The 20,901-nt window shown below is 43.6% G+C and overlaps 1 protein-coding gene across 1 annotated transcript; it reads right to left on the bottom strand.

Moving 5' to 3' along the window:
* Positions 1–16,386: 16,386 nt before the first annotated feature.
* LOC145800275 (uncharacterized) lies at positions 16,387–18,062 on the bottom strand. Its single transcript, XM_082889938.1, has 3 exons — positions 17,658–18,062; positions 17,097–17,570; positions 16,387–16,401 (listed from the first exon to the last, which is right to left on the bottom strand). The coding sequence occupies exons 1-3, from the start codon at positions 18,060–18,062 to the stop codon at positions 16,387–16,389; spliced, it is 894 nt and encodes a 297-aa protein (XP_082746064.1).
* Between the last annotated feature and the right edge of the window lie 2,839 nt (positions 18,063–20,901).

Here is a 20,901-nt window from a genome sequence, read left to right as displayed (position 1 = left end):
AAGGAGTGATTCAGAAACTATAATGATGACAACAACGTCAGGACTCAGAAAATTTATTTTAAAAAAAGAGTCATGATAGAGACCCCCTCTAATCACCGCCCCCATAACCCCCACAGGCACGTGGCGGGTGGTGATTGGAGGAGCAGAAAAAAAAAAAAAAATGTAACCAATGAGAGAGAGAGGGGGTCAAAGGGGGTGGGGGGAAAAGGGGCATGAAACATTTTTGTTAAAAAAATTCTAAAATGTATTGTGTGGTTATGACTAATTTGATGCGTGAGTCCTACTTTACAAATATTAAAAAATCTAGAACACATCTCACTATTCAGAGTACATTTCTTGACAATTTGCCTAGGTTACTATCTTTTCTATAATGATTAAAAGCTCTTGATGTTTTCTACAGTCAAATGTACCTCGAAAACTAAAATTGTTTTGGTCATACATTTGAGAAGTGTGTGAACAAAATATAATTTGTAATAAGTCCTATATCTATATATACTACATAGTGAAGTTGGAACAAAATACAATAATAATATTATCTAAATTATCAATTAAAATAAATTTATTCTATTATTAAAAACTGTTAATTGATTTAATTATTTATTAATAAAAAGGATTATTTGTTATAAAATTAAAAATTTTAGGGGGCGGGATATAATTTTCAAAATTACAGGGAATAATTGATATTTTAACCAAACTTTATAAACTTGCATTTGTAATTTACCAAAAAAAAAAAAAGGAAAAAAAGAAGAAGATGAACATGAATATGAATATGAATATGAATATGAACAGTATATTTGCTTACATTTTGCCCTAATTAAGGCATCTTTTGGGAAATGGGTTAAAAGTCACTTCCTATATTTTAACTCATTTTAGGGCATATGATCTCTCATATATTTTTATACATTTTTTAAAAAAAAGTTAAAAAAAATTAAAAAATTAAATTTTAACCATCTTTCCAAAACACTCTATGCTAGCGTTAAGGCACCATTTAGAGCTTGTAACCTTGATGGAGGTGAATTCGAATGAAAGAATCAATGATGGAGATGAGTAATGTTCACAACGAACCAATGCTTTTTTTCTTTTTTATTTTTTTCTAATTAAAAATTACAAAAAAATAAAATAAGTTAAAATAGTCAATAAGATAAAGGATTAATTTGATAACATGGTTAAAAGTCAAATTTGGATCACATCACCTATACTTTTTTACACGTTTTTTTAAAAGAAGTTAAAAAAAATTAAAAAGTCTGCTTTTAACCAACTTTTCAAAACAATTCAAAATATGACATCAAATCCATAATCATTTTACTTTTTTTCTCACAAACATTATATCCAATTACAAAAAAATTTAACCATCTTTCTAAATATAAATATTTTAACTTATTAAAATAATCAAAAATTAAAATAACTTAATAAAATAATCAATTTCCCAAACGAGGTCAAAATCAAACTCCATCCAGGTGGTCCAATACCGTGAAGCTTGGTTCAGTAAGACGTAAAATTCATATCCCTCCATCCTCCAATAGTTTGTCATTACAATATTTTCACAAAAACAGGAAAAGAAAAAAGGTTACTGCATTCTGAAGTACAATCCACTAGCCAATGCCCTACTCGACATTTTTTCCTTTACTCGGTATATAATAAGAATAAGAATAATGCTTATTCTCTGATCTAGATAATTAGATTGGTTTGCTTACTATGAATTCATAATAATTAAAATCATTCATCTTTAAAAAATTTAAAAACTCCTGATATATTGATTTGTGATTCTGATTTTGTTGACTATATATTTTGTATAAGCCAATCACAGCTTAACACATGACTCGTAAAGGATAATTTGAGGAGTTAATGCAAGTCTCCAGTCAACGGCAGACACGTGACAGTTCAACTTGGTGACAATGGATCTGCGCAGCATTAAAGTAGTTAGAAGGCGCAAGGTGACATGGCTCAACAGTTACTCACAATTCAAATTCAAATTCAAATTCATGAGGGAAGCCCAACTGCAATAATGGCATAGTAGAAGCAATCAGTGATCGTGGAAGGGCACTTCGACTATTAGAAGCCCACTTTGACGGTTACCATATAAATAGAAGAGAAGGTTAACAGAAGAAGGACCAAGACTCAGGTTCAGAAACTAGTTATTTACTTTATATTTTCTTTCCAGTTTTTACATTTCATGTTCTTCAATTCTTGTACTGCACTTCAATTCTTAGGAGTAATTACAAGTAGTCTGTTGCTAGAAAACCCTTCGAGACTATGGAAGTGCGAAAGTATCATTGTAAGTTCTCATTACTTAATGAAATTCAATTCATGAAACTGTTTTTATCTATTGTTATTTTCAATAGCTTTAACTTTCTCCCCTAAGCAAAACCACCAGTAAAAAGTCCTCTTCATTGAAGTTGAAAGAACTTTAACACAATCGTCTGACAATTGGTTGGCAATTAAAATTTCTGTAAGGACTTATTGATCCTTGCTGGTATGCTTAAAATTACATTATTAACCTTCGAAAGCCAAAAAAACCAACAGATTCAATTTTAAACAATGAATAATAATTTTAATCAAACAATCAACAACAAATCGATATAATAATTTAATGTGGAAAAAACAATAATTAGAGGAGTCTAATTGTGATAAAAAAATCATGCGCCAAAGCCATAAAATAATCCATTAAGAAGATAAAAAGGAATTACATACGAGAACCTTCAATTACTTAGTGAATTCGTGCCTTAATTAAATAAAACCCGATGTGCCTCTTCCACCACCGTTTACACCTCGAAATTGTTTTGCCCAATGTTAAATCCACAATGCCAATGTCAAATTCACAACGATGAGTTATTTCGAAATTTACCAAAACTTCAGGCTTAAGTTTCCCGGAATCCACCGATGAACACATCTCACCTTTTGTGAATAAAAGAACAAAAAAACCCTTGATGATAGTTAATATGAAGCTCATTAATCAATTAATCACTCTCAAATCATCAAGAAAATCAATACATAAATACCATCCAATATAGAATACTTTGTTTTCTTCTCCTCTCTAAGAATCTGGATGGGTTAAATCTTAAAAATAACAAACAGTGCACTTTATACTAAACAAAGCCATGAAGACCGCTCGAGTGCTCAGTTTACCGCTTGAGTGGTGTGACTAAAGGTGGTACTCACATATAGGCCAACCGCTCAAGCGTAAAATCTACCGCTCGAGCGATAAAATATGTTTCCCAGAAGTTCAGAATGCAGGCAGTGATACTGGATGAACCATTTCACCACTCGAGTACACCTCGTGCTTAGTCAGTGAAGTGGCAAATAAGGAATGCTCAAGTCAAAATATAGAATGTTAGCACAAACTCCTCTACACAGGCACAACTCGGGTTAGATTCGCATCTAAAGTCTCATAACTCACAGATACAATAGAGCAAATGAATATATAATTAAATAAAGTTTTGTCCAACAAGATTGTCAATTACAAAAACCTAACAATCTTGTTGAACCCATCGAGAAGATTATTTATGTAAAAATTAAGTTAATTGGATAGCGATAGTTATATGATCACCACAAAATCATGTCAAAGAAATAGATGGTTCAAATCATTGTCTATTATTTACATTAAAGAGAAGCTAACGATATGACTAACTTACATGACCGGTTATCTTTTCGAATTTTCTCGAGAAGTAGTTGTCAGAAAAATAAATAAATAAATAAATAAATAAAAATTTGAGTGGGTGTGAAATCACCAAGAACATGAATTCCAGATTAAGACATCTAACCCATTTCTTGGACTGATCTAGATCAAATCAATTGTCACGCCCTCAAAAATAATCCATTATATATATCAATGTCATGCATTATTTAAAGAAAACATTTCAATAATTCATTATAGTATTCATCAGAGTCTTACTAAACAAGAGCATTACATGTAACATCAAATTATATGCCCTACGGGCTTACATCTTTCCGAGCCAACACTTGGACACAAAAGTATGAGTTCTAACTCAATTACAAGAATAGCCCTAGGCTTGAGTGTTTACATGTACTAACAAATAAAAGCAAACAACTGAAAATAGTCTTCAGAATCCAAGTCCTTCCAAGCTAAGTCCTTGGAGGTAGCTTATCACCTGAACCTGAAAATGATGTTCCCATAAAGGGTGAGCCACAGCCCAGTAGAAATATACTAAACCACACATAAGCAATGAATAAAGCAATAGCATTCAACAGATGGTTAACCAAGATAATCAATTACTTCATTTTACAGTCTCATGACACTATTGTCTAAGATACGTTTTACTTTCCAACTTTATCATTATGGCTCAGAACCTGGCCAAGCTTACAACAGTGAATTATATATATATCATATTCACATTCTTCCAATGTCAACAAACAAATGAGACTCAAGCTCAAATCAAAACACTTCATACTTCCAGATTGATACACATTTTAGTGCTGTATCAATAAAAACACTTCTATATAAATAAGCACACATAAAAGTGATGCTAATGGAGTCCACCCCCTATCTCCTCCCAAACAAAATCCGGTTTAGAGGTCCATCCCCTATCTTCCCCTAAACCGTGGAGTACATCCCCTATCTCCTCCCACACAAAACAATGTATGTAAACACATAACATATAACACACAATCAATACTCATAATGTCGGTATTAATTCAGCAGTTAAAATGAATGACTCAACCAATGTGATTAGTTTCAGTTATCCCTAATCCACATGCAATGTCTACAACAAGTACGACTATCCTCCACCGATAGCCCAAAACAGTTATTTCTAGACTGAAAATAACTATGACAACTATTCAATAGACAAATGATTCAAATTATCCAGTTATGCCATTTAATCAATGAATTCCCCACTTTCATGAATTTAACCATCTTTTCCCAATTCCATGAATTAATTATACAAATTAATTTAATAATTCAACTAGGGTTTTTCCCAAAATTTACCAAAGTATCCCCAACATATCAAAATACCAAGACTTAGAACAAAACCTATGAAATGGAGTAGGAAATCCCTACCTCGAAACAGACAACCCAAATGGAGAAGACAGAGATGAATACCCAAATACCAATGTGCTCCAAATCACCAATTGTTCAGATTAAATGAAAGCCCTCGACTCCCTCTATCTTTTTAATAAAGCAACTAGGGTAGAAACACCCTCTAAATAGATCAAACCTAAGAAAGAAGGTGAGTAGGGAGAGAGAGAAGTCGGACCTAGGGTTTGGAATCAAAAGAAGATGAAAAAGACTGATCAAAACCCGTTGCTGTGTATATAAACTGGACAGGCTCGCTCGAGCGAAGACTTGGTCGCTCGAGCGACCAGACACAGAGAAGCTACGCTCGAGCCAAGGAAGCCTTGCTCGAGCCAACAACCCAAAAGCTCGCTCAAGAGAAAGAAAACTCGATGGAGCGAAGAACTCAAACCCTCAGGTCTGTAACTAGACACACGCTCGAGCGAAGGAACTATTGCTCGAGCGAAGAACGAACTAACTCGCTCGAGCGAAGAAAAGCTCGCTCGAGCCAAGAATGCAAAGCTACAGGTCCAAATCAGATGCAAACTCTCGCTCGAGCTACCAAACCCCGGCTCGAGCGAAGAACCAAAACAACATCTCGCTCGAGCGACCAACTACTCGCTCGAGCGAAGATCCAAAATTCTGGACAGCAACACTTGGTTTCTAAACCCAACTAACCTGAAACAAACCTGCCCAACACATCCTATAACTCCAAATGAGAAGATAAGGGACAACAACAACAATTATAAAAAGACAGAATCTACGGAACTTAAGTCCGGATACAATAATCAAATGGGAAAAGACCGGGGTCGCTATAACCTCCCCCCCTTAAAAGAATTTCGTCCCCGAAATTAAGCATAAGTTTTTGAAAACAGGTTGTTGTTTGTTTTTTTTTTTATAAGACAATTCAATAGTAAACAACTTGACCAAAACTGGTCACTTCATCTCTTTATCAAGAGGCATCTCACAATATATATATAAAACAACATATATCTCAACCTGTATCATTATTAAGCATTATTCTTTTCAATGATAGCAATCCCCATATCATATTCAATTTCATGATATATACAACACATTCAGCAATGTAATCAACATATGCAATGCTACACTAAACTTCTATAATGAAGCAAGTTTCAAGATACACCCATTTACTAAAACATACTCAACGTTTTACAACTTAAGACACATGTAAAGCTCTTAAGTTCAACCAATATTACAAAATCTAAATACAAGATTACAAATCAATAAACATGTCCGGGTATTTCTGGCGGACTTCCAATTCACGTTCCCAAGTGGCTTCCTCCACTCCGTGATGTTTCCACAAAACTTTCACCAAAGGGATGGTTTTGCCTCGCAAAACTTGATCCCGCCTATCCAAGACCCGAACCGGTCTCTCCTCATACGAGACATCTACATCAACCACTAAATCAGTCCAATCCAACACATGTGATGGATCCGGCTCATACTTCCGAAGCATACTCACATGAAACACGTCATGTACTCCGGTCAACTGCGGTGGCAAAGCTAAATGATAGGCAGCCTCGCCAATCCTCTCAAGGATCTCAAAAGGACCAATGAACCGAGGGGACAACTTCCCGCTCTTCCCAAACCTCATCAAACCCCGCCTAGGTGATATCTTCAGAAAGACATGATCACCCACCTCAAATACCAAAGGTCTCCTCCTACGGTCTGCATAAGATTTCTGACGACTCTGTGCTGTAACAAGCCTCTTACGGATAAGCTCAACTTTCTCCGTCGTTTCCCTCACCAACTCCGGGCCCAACAGAGGTGCGTCACCCACCTCGGCCCAACACACTGGAGATCTACACGGTCGGCCATACAAGGCCTCAAACGGTGCCATACCGATACTAGACTGGAAACTGTTGTTGTAGGCAAACTCCACCAACGGCAAGTGCCTCTCCCACGACCCACTAAAGTCTAGAACACAACCCCGAAGCATATCCTCAAGGATCTAAATAGTACGCTCGGACTGCCCGTCAGTCTGAGGATGATAAGCCGTGCTAAAGGTCAACTTAGTGCCTAAGGCACTCTGCAAACTCTGCCACAACCTGGCAGTAAAACGAGGATCTCTATCTGAGACGATCGTCACTGGAACCTCGTGTAACCTCACTATGTCCCGAATATACAAGTCGACAAGATGATCAACTGAATCCCTAACACGCATAGGTATAAAGTGCGCCGACTTAGTCAACCGGTCCACAACTACCCAAATCGCATCACTACCCCACTGAGTCCTTGGAAGACCCACAACGAAGTCCATAGTGACGTGTTCCCACTTCCACTCGGCAATAGGCAAGGGTTGCAACAAACCCGCTGGCCTCTGATGTTCGGCCTTCACTTGCTGACAAGTAAGGCACTTAGATACGAAAGCTGCCACATCTCTCTTCATACCCCGCCACCAGAACTGGCGACCCAAATCCCGATACATTTTAGTGCCTACCGGATGCACCGCAAGGCGTGAATGATGAAAATCTCGAAGTACCTCCTCTCGACAAGACTCTGGCATAAACAGACGGTCTCGGTATCTCACACTCAGGTCGGGATACACTGTCAAACCCTTCTCAACCTTCCCACCGGAAATCTTCTCACGAAGAGATTCTACCTCAAGGTCACCCCTCTGAGCCTCTAACACTCGAGTCACAAGTGTAGGCTGTGCAACAACAGAAAACAAGGCCGCAGCCTCAACGGATTCGCCCAAAAGTAAATCAAACTCCCCAAGTGCACCCAACATCTCCCATTCTCGAATGGCTATACTAGCTATGTCACCAACAGGTTTCCTGCTAAGGGCATCGGCCACCACATTGGCCTTTCCCGGATGATAATGTAACTCAAAGTCATAATCCTCTATGAACTCCATCCACCTCCTCTGCCTCAAGTTCAAGTCTTTCTGTGTAAACAAATATTTCAGACTCTTATGATCCGAGAATACCTCAAATCTCTCACCGTAAAGATAATGCCTCCAAATTTTCAAGGCAAATATCACAGCTGCTAACTCTAGATCATGCGTAGGGTAACTCTGCTCGTGAATTTTCAACTGACGTGAGCCATAGGCAACTACTTTCCCTTCTTGCATCAACACACAGCCCAGACCCTCTCGTGAGGCGTCACAATAGACTTCATAACCCAACCCTCTCTCCGGAATAATCAACACTGGAGCGGTGGTCAGTCTAACTTTCAACTCCTGGAATGACTTTTCACAAGTCTCACTCCATACAAATTTGACTCCCTTCCGAGTCAACCTAGTCAAAGGCGAAGCTAATCTGGAGAAATCTTTCACAAACCGACGATAATACCCAGCTAACCCCAGAAAACTGCAAATCTCAAACACACTCTTAGGCTGTGCCCAATCTTGCACTGCCTCAGTTTTGGATGTATCAACAGACACTCCTTCCCCAGAAACTACATGGCCTAAGAACTTGACCTCTTCCAGCCAGAACTCACACTTCCCAAACTTAGCATAAAGCTTATGGGCTCTAAGTAACTCAAGCACCACTCTCAAGTGTTCCTTGTGCTTCTCCTCAGAAGGTGAATAGATAAGGATGTCGTCCACGAAGACGACTACAAAACGATCTAAGAATTCCCGGAATATCCGGTTCATCAAATCCATAAAAACTGTCGGTGCATTGGTGAGCCCAAATGGCATCACCAGAAACTCATAGTGGCCATACCGTGTACGGAATGCCGTCTTCGAAATATCCTCCTCCCGGACTCTTAACTGATGATAACCCGATCTCAAGTCTATTTTCGAGAAACAACGGGAACCCTTCAACTGATCGAATAGATCATCTATACGAGGCATAGGGTACTTATTCTTAACCGTAGCCCGATTCAATTTCGGGTAATCTATACAAAGCCTCAAAGCACCTCCTTTCTTTTTAACAAATAGGGCCGGTGCTCCCCACGGCGAAACACTAGGACGTATAAAGCCCTTATCTAGCAACTCCTGGAGTTGAATCTTCAACTCAACTAACTCGGCTGGGGCAAAACGATAAGGTGCCATAGAAATCGGCGCCGTGCCGGGCACTAGGTCAATAGAGAATTCAATCTCCCGATGCGGTGGCAAACCAATAAGATCCTCGGGAAAGACGTCCGAGTACTCACAAACCACCCTTGGCAACACAATCTGCGTCTCAACATCCTCACTAATCGAAAGGTTAGCAAGTAGACCACTAAGCTCACTCCGTCCTCGCGGAACATACCCCGGTGGCAACACATCACCAACCCGGTCCCCCAGAAAATGAAAATACTCTCCGCTCACGGTACAACAAGTGACCCTCTGGCGGTAGCAATCAATAACTGCCCGGTATGACGATAACCAGTTCATACCCAAAATAACATCGAAACCCCTCATAGGCATAACTATAAAGGAGAATGAGATTCTATGATAATCAACCTCTATATCTCAACCCCTAACACCTTGTTTCAAGATCAATTCACCCCCAAGAGGTGACACTACACAAATAGGAGATGCTAACTGTGCTAACTCCAACTCCAAAACAGATGCAAATGCAGCAGACACAAAGGAATGAGATGCACTCGTATCAATCAAAACATTAGCAACCGAGTTGCAAAACAAGAAGGTACCTCTCACAACTGATGGTGCCGGCACAAGATCCTGCGCTGTAACAGCATACACGCACCCAGACGACCTCTGATCAACCTGCTCAACCCGAGGAGCATAAGATTACTGCACCAACTGGGACGATGAAGCCCCTGATTGGCCCTCGAGGCCTGACCCGACTGAGCTAGCTGCTGACCCTGAACCGGCCTCAAACCAGATGCACCAGGTGTGCCACCCAACTGCGGGCAATACCTCTTCATATGCCCTGGCTGACCACACTGATAACACGAGAGTGGCTGGCCTCTACCCTGACTCTGGCTCTGAGATCGAGCCGAAGAAGATGCTACTCTCTGAACTCCTCCTCTCTGAGGACAAACTGGAGACTTGTGGCCAAGCTGGCCACACTTGAAGCAGGTAATGTCTCCCTGACTGCCTTTCCCCGAACTAGCACTCGGCACAGGAAAAGTCGATCTAGAAAAGCTACCTTGAGACTGCTGAGGATTAAAACCCTTCTGTCTCCTACCATCACTCTGACCATCCTGACTCCTCTTGGAGCCCTTCTGTCCTTCCTCCTCCTCCTGCATCATGATTTCCATGTGGGCTGCAGCATCAACCATACGCCCATAATCCCGAATCATAGTTCCCCCAACTCTCAGCTTGAGGCCACGCCTCAACTTCTTCTCAAACTCAATGCAACGGCGTTCCTCAGGCGCCACCAACTCAGGTGCAAACCTGGACAAACTAGTAAATGCAGCCTCAAACTCGGCCACTGAAGAACTCGACTGTTTAAGCTGGCAGAACTGGTCTCTCAGCTTCTCCCTGACTGCTGGAGATAAAAATTTCTCCTGGAAAGCATTCACAAAAGCCTCCCATGTACCTCCTATACGACCCTTAGTAAACTTCCACCACTGACCCGCATCCCCCTTCAACTGGAAAGATGCCAAGGTCACTTTCAATCCCTCGTCTTCGATGCCAAGCATCTCAAACGTCTTCGTTGTCTGTTCGAGCCATTCATCTGCCTTAAGCGGCTCTTTAGGGAAGTGCCCTACCGATGTCGAGGCCGGCTCAGAAGAAGATCGCGCTGACAAACGGCCTCGTTTGGAGGAGTCGGATGCGATTGTACATTTTGTTATTAAGCCGAAGATGAAAAATACGCTGATCTTCTCCGATGCTTCGGTAATCAAAGATCCAACGGTTGCACTTAGTTTAGCGACATTCGTTTCACTGCCTGCTGATAAGGCTACTTTTCGGGCGTAGTTGGATCTGGTTACAATCGCGTTGGCCGCGCAATTGGCTCTTTTGGTACATATCTTGACTCTGTTTTTTCTCCTTACACATTATTTTGGTTTTAACTTCCTGTTTTGCAGACCGTCGAAAGGATAGCCGACATGGGCCGTCGCTATCATGATGCCGTGGAGCAGATTGGCCGTTTACAAGCGAAGGTCGAGGACCAAAGGAGTAGGGCGTAGATCGAGGGCGCTCGTGCCGAGGCCGAGTTAGAGAGAGCCCGTAATGCTGAAGATTTGAGATCGATCGCCGAGGAGAGGGCGAATGCGAACGAAGCTGCACTTAAATTGGCCCAAGAGGCAAATTCTAAATTGAAGGCTGAGTTGGAAGAGATGAAGGCGACGAACCACACAACTGACCTGAAGGCTTCCAGCGCATTTGATGTCGGAAAAAAAATCTGCTTATGATGAATACGTAGACAAAGTCCCCAAGTTTGAGAATCGGGGCTTTAAACACGGCTGGCTCAAAGCCCTTGCTGCCGCTAATGTGTCTTTGGCTGCGCCAATTCCATATGAGCAAGTGGATGTTGAGCCGTTGGAGTCTGATTCCGATGGCTGATTTCAAAGGAGCTTTTTTTTTGTTTTAGGATTTGAGTGTATTTTTCAACTTTTTACAGTTTTTTGCTTAGTAATTTTCATATGTAAAATGGTTACAATTTATGTCCAATTTACTTAATGAAAATTCATTTTGTACCTCGCTATTACTGATGAATGGAATTGCTTTGGGTCAAATGTTGTATAATTGCCGACTAAATGATTAGGACGCTTTAAAAGCCAAAAATTGGTTAATGAACTGGCTGCAGCACATATCGATCGGCATGAGGTCAGGGTATGCGGCCGACTAGATTAATAAATCTGCCCTTGTCCCAGCCAGTGCATGAACATCAAAGGCATTGATCAAAAATTGTCGTTTAGATAGTTAGGCCGTTTTAAAAGCCAAAAATTGGAGAATGAACTGGCTGCGGCACATATCGATCGGCATGAGGCCAGGGTACGCGGCCGGCTAGATTAATAAATCTGCCCTTGCCCTTGCCCTAGCCAGTGCATGAACTTCAAAGGCATCGATCAAAAATTGCCGTTTAGATAGTTAGGCCGTTTTAAAAGCCAAAAATTGGAGAATGAACTGGCTGCGGGGCATATCGATATGCCCTGTCATTTGGAGAGTAGCGTTAATGAAATTGCCTCGAGGGCGCTGCAAGTATTAGAAATAAATGGGGGTGGCGGTTTGCGCCAGTAACTTCACTTACTGTGCTTTCAAGGCAACTTATCATGAATGGCAAATAGAGTTTTCTTCAATAACAGAGGCGAAGGTCGAACTTTGGCTGAGCTTGATAGTGCGATGAATCACGGCAGAGAAACCACCCGTGTGGGAAGTGGAGCGTCCAAAGAACGAGAAAAATGTCAGCCTCCAAGTCGTCGAAGCAGATCACCCCGAAAGGAGAAACAGCAACGGGGAAGCTCTCCGCGACCGCGACCGTTAAGTTTCACAGTTTTCGCGGGGAATAGACCGATGACGGAGGCAGACTCTATTATTAGGGACCCAGTAGTGGCGGTCAAATTTGCTCGACAGATTTTTCCACCGGAGGTGCAGCAGTCGATGGTTGGCCGACAAGATTTCGACGTCTTTCGAGAGGGAATCCACGGGGCGGTGAAGGGGCTGTACACCGCTTACGAAGTCGACATGTGGCTGCACGCCGTGCGGTGGGAGATAGAGAAGATAGACGAACAGGTCCGCAGTTCGGAGGTTCGGGCGGAGAAAGCCGAGTGCGAACTTAATGAGCTTAGGATGGCTAAAGCCGCCGAGCTGCACATGGCGGGTCGATCTAATCCAATCGTGGACAAAAGGGTGACCCAACGGCTATTGAGTCATGCTATTGCCGATCGAGACACGGCTAGCATGTTTGCCGTAGAAAATGCGAGATCCAAAGGTTATGAGCAAGGCTTTCATGCGGGCCGGAAGGTTGGGATCGACAAAATGAAGGAGAATCTTGCAGAGGAGGTCTGCCGATGAGAGAATCGGGGATTTAAGCATGGTTGGATCGCGGCACTTCAGGCCGCAGAGGCTCTTCAAGCATAGGGTGTCGATTCGGCGTTGCCGCGGTACCGACGCAATCATTTTCCCTTTTCCGCCTTTGAGGTCGAAAAGAGCGACGATGAGAGAGAGGCCGCACAAGAATATTCGTTGTAATGTTCAGGCGCGGATTGCGTCGAAAATTATGTAATTACTTGTCAGATGAATAAAATGCTATGTTGTTAATATTCCTGTTGCCTTATAATTACTTATCAAATTGCGTAATTGTGTAATTCTTTGGCGTATGTATGTTTGCATGTTTTGTGCTTTATTGGACAGAGATTGTTCGAATAAATGGTTTTAGCCAGCTCATCATAATGGAGCACGTCACTAAATATTTATTCAGTATGCTCGTTACATTGCCAAAAAACGGTGTTGATAAGACGCCGAATTCGGAATTTTCTTTAGGTATTTATTCGGCTCCAGGCTCACTCTTGGACGACATCATGCGCCGAAGGGACAACGAATCCGGAGACTTTAAGTGGCCGATCGGGATATCCACGAAGGGCGCTCCGAATCCGAAGACTCTGATTGGCCGATCGTGATATCCACGAAGGGTGCTCCAAATCCAGAGGCTTTTTCGTCCCAACGGCGTCATGTGCCGAAGGGGCTCCGAATCCGGAGACTTTGAGTGGCCGATTGTGATATCCACGAAGGGCGCTTCGAATCCGGAGGCTTTTTCGGCCCAATGACGTCATGCGCCGAAGGGGCTCCGAATCCGGAGACTCTGAGTGGCCGATCGTGATATCCACGAAGGGCGCTCCGAATCTGAAGTCTTTTTCGGCCCAACGGTGTCATGCGCCGAAGGGGCTCTGAATCCGGAGACTTTGAGTGGCCGATCGTGATATCCACGAAGGGCGCTCCGAATCCGGAGGCTTTTTCGGCCCAACAACGTCATGCGCCGAAGGGGCTCCGAATCCGAAGACTTTGAGTGGCCGATCGTGATATCCACGAAGGGCGCTCCGAATCCGGAGGCTTTTTCGGCCCAACGGTGTCATGCGCCGAAGGGGCTCCGAATCCGAAGACTTTGAGTCGCCGATCGTGATATCCACGAAGGGCGCTCCGAATCCAGAGGCTTTTTCGGAACACTTTTAGAATAATTTTCAACTAGAATCCTCGTATTACAAAAGTGGAATTTGTACATGGCGAATCGTTTAACACTAAAATCATTCCCCATAGGTCGGGTTTAATAATAAAACTTTCACAAGTGGGTCGAGTTCCAGGGCCTTGGAAGATTCCTTCCTGTCATATCTTTCAGCCGATATGCCCCTATTCCTGCGATGGAATCTATTTGATAGGGGCCGTCCCAGTTTGGAATAAGTTTTCCATTAGCCGACTTCCTGTCGGCTAGAAGCACCTTCTTCAGGACCAATTCTCCTGGTGTGTAGCGGCGCAGCTGAACTCGTTGATTGTATGATTTCGCCAATTGTTGCTGGTACCGTGCCATGGACGCAAGGGCGCGGTCTCTTCATTCCTCGATTAGAATCAAATCCAAAGGCAGCATCATGTCGTTTCGGCCTGTATCAAAAACTTTCGACTTGAGGATCGGGAGGCCGATCTCCAGGGGTAAGATCGCCTGGTTGCCAAAGCATAGGGCAAACGGAGTTTCTCCAGTTGATCTCCTCGGCGTTGTTCGATGAGCCCACAATACACTCGCCAATTCTTCAACCCATTTGCCTTTGGCTTTCTCCAGCCTTTTCTTGATGCCGTCCAGGATGGATTTTTTCGAAGCTTCGGCCTGACCATTGCTTTCGGGATACGCCGGCGTAGAAAAATACGGCCGGATACCATATTTGTCACACAGTTCTCGGTAAACACCACAATCAAATTGAGTGCTGTTGTCTGAAATAAGGGCTCTTGGAATTCCGAATCATGTTATGATGTTCCTCCACACAAAGCGTTTAACATCAACGTCTCGAATGTGTGTTAATGCCTCCGCTTCGACCCATTTTGTGAAGTAATCAGTTGCGACGATCAAGAATCGCTTATTCCCTGGGGCCCTCGGCAATGGTCCTACGATATCGAGCCCCCACTGGGCGAACGGCTAGGGACTGGTAACAGAGTTCAGCTCTTCTGCGAGTAAATGGGTTAGTGGGGAGAACTTCTGGCACTGTTCACACTTTTTCGCATAACACTCGCTGCCCGCTCTCATTGTCGGCAATTAATAGCCCTGCGCTATAGCTCGATGGGCCAAAGAACGCCTGCCAGAATGGGCACCACAACTGCCCTCATGTATCTCAGTCAGAAGCTCCTCGACTTTGTCTGGGTGCACGCATGCCAAATATGGACCAGAGAGGGATTTTTTATAGAGCCCTCCTTACGGATCTAAGTAGTATCTCATGGCTTTGTTTCGCAACTTGTGCACTTCTTTCTTCTCCTCTAGGAGTTGGTTAGAAGACAGGAAAACAGCAATGGGATCCATCCAGCTTGGGGCAGATTCTATAACGTTAATCTGGACTTCCTCCGAAGGGGAAATGCTTGGCTCCGGGATGAAACTTACTTCGATAATCCGTTTAATCTCTGAGTTGATGGCGGAGGCTAGGCAAGCCAAGGCATCTGCATGGGTGTTCTGATCACGTGTTATCTGGTTCAACTCATGATGGTTGAATTTTGCCAACAAGGAATTGGCCGTTTTCATGTAGGCCGCCATGCGGTCGTTCCTTGCCGCGTACTCCCCCTTTAGCTGGTTGATCACCAGTTTTGAATCACAAAACACAAGCAAACGCCGAGCGCCAAAAACATGCGCATTCCGTAAACCGGCTTGGAGGGCTTCGTATTCGGCTTCATTATTTAATGCTTCGAAGCCAAGCTTGACGGCCTGCTCAATTATTGCGCCGTTCAAAGACATGATGACAACTCCGGCTCCATTACCCCGCTGATTGGACGATCCATCACAATACAACTGCCAAATATCCCCAACGTAAATCCTCCAGTTCGGCTTCGGTCGAATTTCGTCAGGCTTGAAGTCGGTCAGGACACTAGTGAATTCGGCGACAAAGTCGGCAAGCACCTGCCCTTTGATTAAGGTTCTGGGTAGAAATTGAATATCGTATTGGCCGAGTTCCAGAGCCCACTTTGAAACACGTCCGGAAGTTTCTGCGCTGCGTAGTACAGACCGAAGGGGATAGTCTGTTAGCATCCCAATGCTATGACCCTGGAAGTAATGCATCAGTCTCCTCACCGCCATGACTAGGGCTAGGATGAGCTTTTCCAGCGGAAGGTAGCGTGTTTCGGCATCAACCATTGCCTTGCTCACATAATGCACCGGCCGTTACTCTCCCGGCTCTTCCTTTATCAGCACGGTGCTGACGGCCCGGTCAGAAACTGCCAGATACATAATGAGCGGGTTACCAAGAGAGGGCGTTGCCAAGAGTAGTACTGAGTGGAGGTAAGTCTTAAGGCCATTGAAAGCAGCTTCGCATTCAGAGGACCATTAAAAATCCTTGCCCTGCCGTAGTGTATGAAAGAATTGTCAGCAGCGATCTGTGGAACGGCTGATGAACCTGTTGAGCGCGACAGCCATCCCCATTAACTTTTGCACCTCTTTTACTGATCGCGGGAGGGGGGGCTGAGCTCGAAGATTGCTGTGATTTGCCTTGGGTTAGCTTCGATTCCTCGATGATTGACGATATATCCCAAGAATTTGCCAGAGCCGATTCCAAAGCCACATTTGGAAGCGTTCAGCTTCATTCCATATTTGCGTAGGATGCCGAATGTTTCTTCAAGATCGGCTATATGATTCTGCTTTACCTTTGACTTGACCATCATATCATCAATGTACACTTCCATTGTGCGACCGAGTTTCTTTTTGAACATGGTGGTGACTAGTCTTTGGTAGGTTGCCCCGGTGTTCTTCAGCCCAAAAGGCATAACCTTATAGCAGTAGGTTCCTCTTAGGGTGAGGAATGCAGTTTTCTCCTGGTTCTCTGGATGCATGGCAATTTGATGGTAGCCTCTGTAAGCGTCAAGGAAACTCATCCGCTGATGGCGTGCTGTAGCATCTACCAGTTGGTCTATCACTGGGAGAGGAAAACAGTCTTTGGGGCAGGTTTTGTTTAGGTCCGTGAAATCAACGCAGACTCGCCATGTACCGTTCTTATTCTTCACAACTACAGTATTAGAGAGCCATGTGGGGTAGGTAACTTCCCTGATTGCCCCTGCATCAAGCAGCTGGTCAACCTCTTCAATCACGGCAGTAGTGTGCTCGGCGGCAAATCGATGGCTTTTCTGAACGATCGGCTTGCACTTAGGGTCAACATTCAAACTATGCTCGGAAACAGTTGGGTCGACGCCCGGCATTTCATATGGAGTCCATGAAAATACATCAAAATTATCGAGCAGGAAGGATACTAGCTGCTGTCTGTCAGCTTGATTCAAGGAGGCGCCGACCATGAAGAATCTCTCTGGATTGCCGTCAATCTCAATTTGGTCTAAGTCTTCCGTGGCTTTCTCATTCGGGAGCCGCCCGACATCGTCGAGGCTTTCACGATCCGGCACCTCGATGGAATTAACTTGCAAATCCTTTGGCGTCTTTCCGGAGAGGAGATAGCATGCTTGTGCCGATTGTTGGGAACCACGGATCTGCTCGATGTCGTATTCTGTCGAGAAGCGCAGAAGCTGATGATAGGTGCTTGGGACAGCCCGCATAGTATGCAACCAAGTTCGCCCCATGATGAGATTGTACGGCGAAAGCAGCCAGACGACCAAGAATTCCACATCCAATGTTCGGGAGCCTGCTCGGAGGGGTAGTATGATTTTCCCCAACAGATATTCTGGATTTGCGTTGAAGCCGAATAATGGATAAGGAGCCGGAGACAAGTCTGATTCGTTTAAGCCAAGTTTGATGAAGGTCTTGTAATACACAACCTCAGAAGTACTTCCCTGGTCTATGAGAACGCACTCGATAGTAAATCGGATGACACGTAGTTCAATGACCAGTGGATCAATGTGGGGGACTGTTATGCCGATAAGATCAGAATCGTCGAAGGTGATAAGATCAGAGTCATGCGGAGCTTCATGCGGCCGTTTCGCCGGCGTGAGTTGCTTCTGGGATGCAGGGTGTGTTTGAACTGTATGCACGGCTGACGGCGTTGGCAGGCTGTATATCATATGGATGACTGCAAGCGGAGGTGATTCCCGCCGAAGTACAATTGGTCAGGTTACGCACGTATGGGCATGTTGCTGGGGCTGAACATCTCGGACCAACTCCTGAAGGTCTTTCATGGCATAGCTACTGTCACGATCATGATCTTCGCGATATTCATGCCGTCTATCCCTTCTTGTCATGTCAGGAGGTGCCACCGCTTCGGATGGCCTGGTGTAGAACGAGGGGGCCCACTTTATATGCGGACTTTCTTCGGAGGAACTGGAAACTTCAGATCGTCCATTCTTCTTGGGATCCAGAGATAATAAGTCGGAGCTGCTATCGGTGTCTCGAAGCCGGGCTCGAGGTCGTCGATCACCTACTTTCAGAGGTCGCTCGGGATTTTGGAGCACGGCTTGTTGGGATTTTGCTACCTCCAAAGCCAAATCCTGACGGAGGCGCTCATTCTCATCGATCAAGTTTTCCAACCTCTGCTCATTTTACTTTGCCTGCTCCATGATCCCTTGCATTGCCTCATGTTCTAGAGTCGAAGTGAGGCGAAGTTCAAAACGCATCTTGCTAGGATAAGCTCCGATCTGTGCGTGTTTGTTGGAGTGAAAACGTCTGCCTGCATGTTTTCATCAGTGACTATTAGAGGGTCCTCCGTCACGTCCGCCATGGATATTCTTGAGTATTCCCATAGACGGCGCCAATTGTGGGGAAGTGGTTTTTGGAAATACTCTTCTGATCCTGGGGGACGCTCGTAATCCACTAATAGGCACCTGAAAGGAAGTAAACACTCCAGTCAGGGGTGCCGGAATTAGCACTCCGACGGACAAGTCAGTCTCTCGTTCTAGATTACTTGTATTCTAAGTTAAACACCACAATTATCACATACCTCTTTCTGGATGATGTCTCTTCTATTTATATCTTTTCTTCTTTGGGCCTCGGGATTAGTTCCAAATCCAACCTCCTAATCGGCATATTTTGTAATAAACTGATCTTCACTCGGCCCCTTGCTTAATCGACTATCTAGCCAAATAAGGTTGGGTTCGAGTTTCCGTGGCAATGGCGGAATGTTTCAAATCTTGATTTTTCAATGTTCGACTCTCCGGAATCTCTATGACTCCCATTATTCGGCCCCCACAGGTGTCTACTCCAATACTTATAGTTCCGTTCGGAGACGAAGGTTTTACCATCTATAGTGATGCATCGAAGATGGGCTTGGGTTGTGTCCTAATGCAGAATGATAAGGTAGTGGCATATGCGTCTAGGCAGTTGAAGTCATATGAGCAGAATTATCCTACGCATGATTTGGAGTTGGCTGCCGTGGTGTTTGCATTGAAAATCTGGAGGCACTACCTGTATGGGGTGAAATGCGAGATATTCACTGATCATAAAAGTTTGAAGTATATTTTCATTCAAAAAGAATTGAATATGAGGCAAAGGTGATGGTTGGAGCTATTAAAGGACTATGATTTGACTATCAATTATCATTCAGGAAAAGCTAATGCAGTGGCTGATGCCTTGAGTAGAAAGACCCCGAGTAATTTGGCTACCTTGATCACTGACCAAAAGAATATCTTAGAGGACTTGCGAAGGTTGAATATTGAGATTAGATGGCACAACCATGGAGTGCATTTGGCAAACCTTAGGGTTCAACCCACATTGATTGATAGAATTAAAGATGCTCAAGGAAGAGATCCTCAGTTGCAAAAACTTAAGGCATAAATGGAAATAGGGCTACAGAGGGAATTTTGTATGCATAAAGATGGAACCTTGAGATTTGGAGAGAGGTTATAGGTGTCTAATGATTTAGAGCTCAAGAGAGAAATCCTAAGAGAAGCTCATAGTTCAGGATATACTGTACATCCAGGGAGCACTAAAATGTATAAAGACTTAAAGAGGAACTTTTGGTGGAATAATATGAAGAGGGAAATTGCCCAGTATGGTGGTCAATGTTTGCTATGTCAACAAGTGAAAGTTGAACATCAGAGACCTGCAGGTAAGTTACAACCTCTTCCTATTCCCAAGTGGAAGTGGGAACATATTACCATAGATTTTGTGACAGGGTTGCCTAGAACCCAAGGTGGGAACAATGCTATTTGGGTTATCGTTGATCGATTGACAAAATCTGCCCACTTTCTAGCTTTTAAGGTGGGGTTTTCCTTAGAGAGGTTTGCAAAATTGTATATCAAGGAGATTGTGAGGTTGCATGGTATTCCGATGACCATAGTGTCTGACAGAGATAACAGATTTGTATCTATGTTTTGGAGAAGCTTGCATGCAGCTTTGGGTACTAAGTTGAATTTTAGCACTGCCTTTCATCCTTAAACTGATGGACAGTCAGAGAGAACTATTCAAACCCTGGAAGACATGCTGAGGGCTTGTGTTATTGATCTTGGAGGTTCTTGGGATGAGCATTTGGCCTTAGTGGAATTCTCTTATAATAACAGTTATCATGCGAGCATTCAGATGGCACCATATGAGGCTTTATATGGACGGAAGTGTAGATCACCTATTTGTTGGGATCATGTGGGCGAAAGGAAGTTGTTAGGGCCTGAAATTGTGCAACAAACAGTGGACAAGATCAATCTTATTAGAGAGCGACTACGCACGGCACAGAGTAGACAGAAAAGTTATGCAGATAATAGGAGACGCGATTTGGTGTTTGGGGTTTGTAGAAACCCTATTTTTGACCGTCCTCAAGACTTCAACGTCACCATTGGAACACTTGGTGATTACCCTTGTTTGTGTTCATCTTGAGTTCCCGGAGGTCTCGGTTGTGCGCCTAGCCTCAGGATCTCTCGACTCGACCGCGTTGTGTCTGGTTTTGCAACAAACACTTGTGTTTTGCCTTGGAGG

This window comes from Camellia sinensis, chromosome 10 (assembly GCF_055761805.1).
Source record: "Camellia sinensis isolate YWXY chromosome 10, ASM5576180v1, whole genome shotgun sequence".
In the NCBI taxonomy this organism is placed as follows: Eukaryota; Viridiplantae; Streptophyta; class Magnoliopsida; order Ericales; family Theaceae; genus Camellia; species Camellia sinensis.
Note: the sequence above shows the minus strand (reverse complement) of the source record. Positions and strands in the feature narration are given on the sequence as shown.

Coding starts and splice junctions, on each gene's coding strand:
- LOC145800275 (XM_082889938.1), bottom strand. CDS start 18,062: ATGATATACAGCCTGCCAACGCCGTCAGCCGTGCATACAGTTCAAACA. Junction 17,571..17,657: donor CATTGGATGTGGAATTCTTG/GTCGTCTGGCTG, acceptor ACCTATCATCAG/CTTCTGCGCTTCTCGACAGA.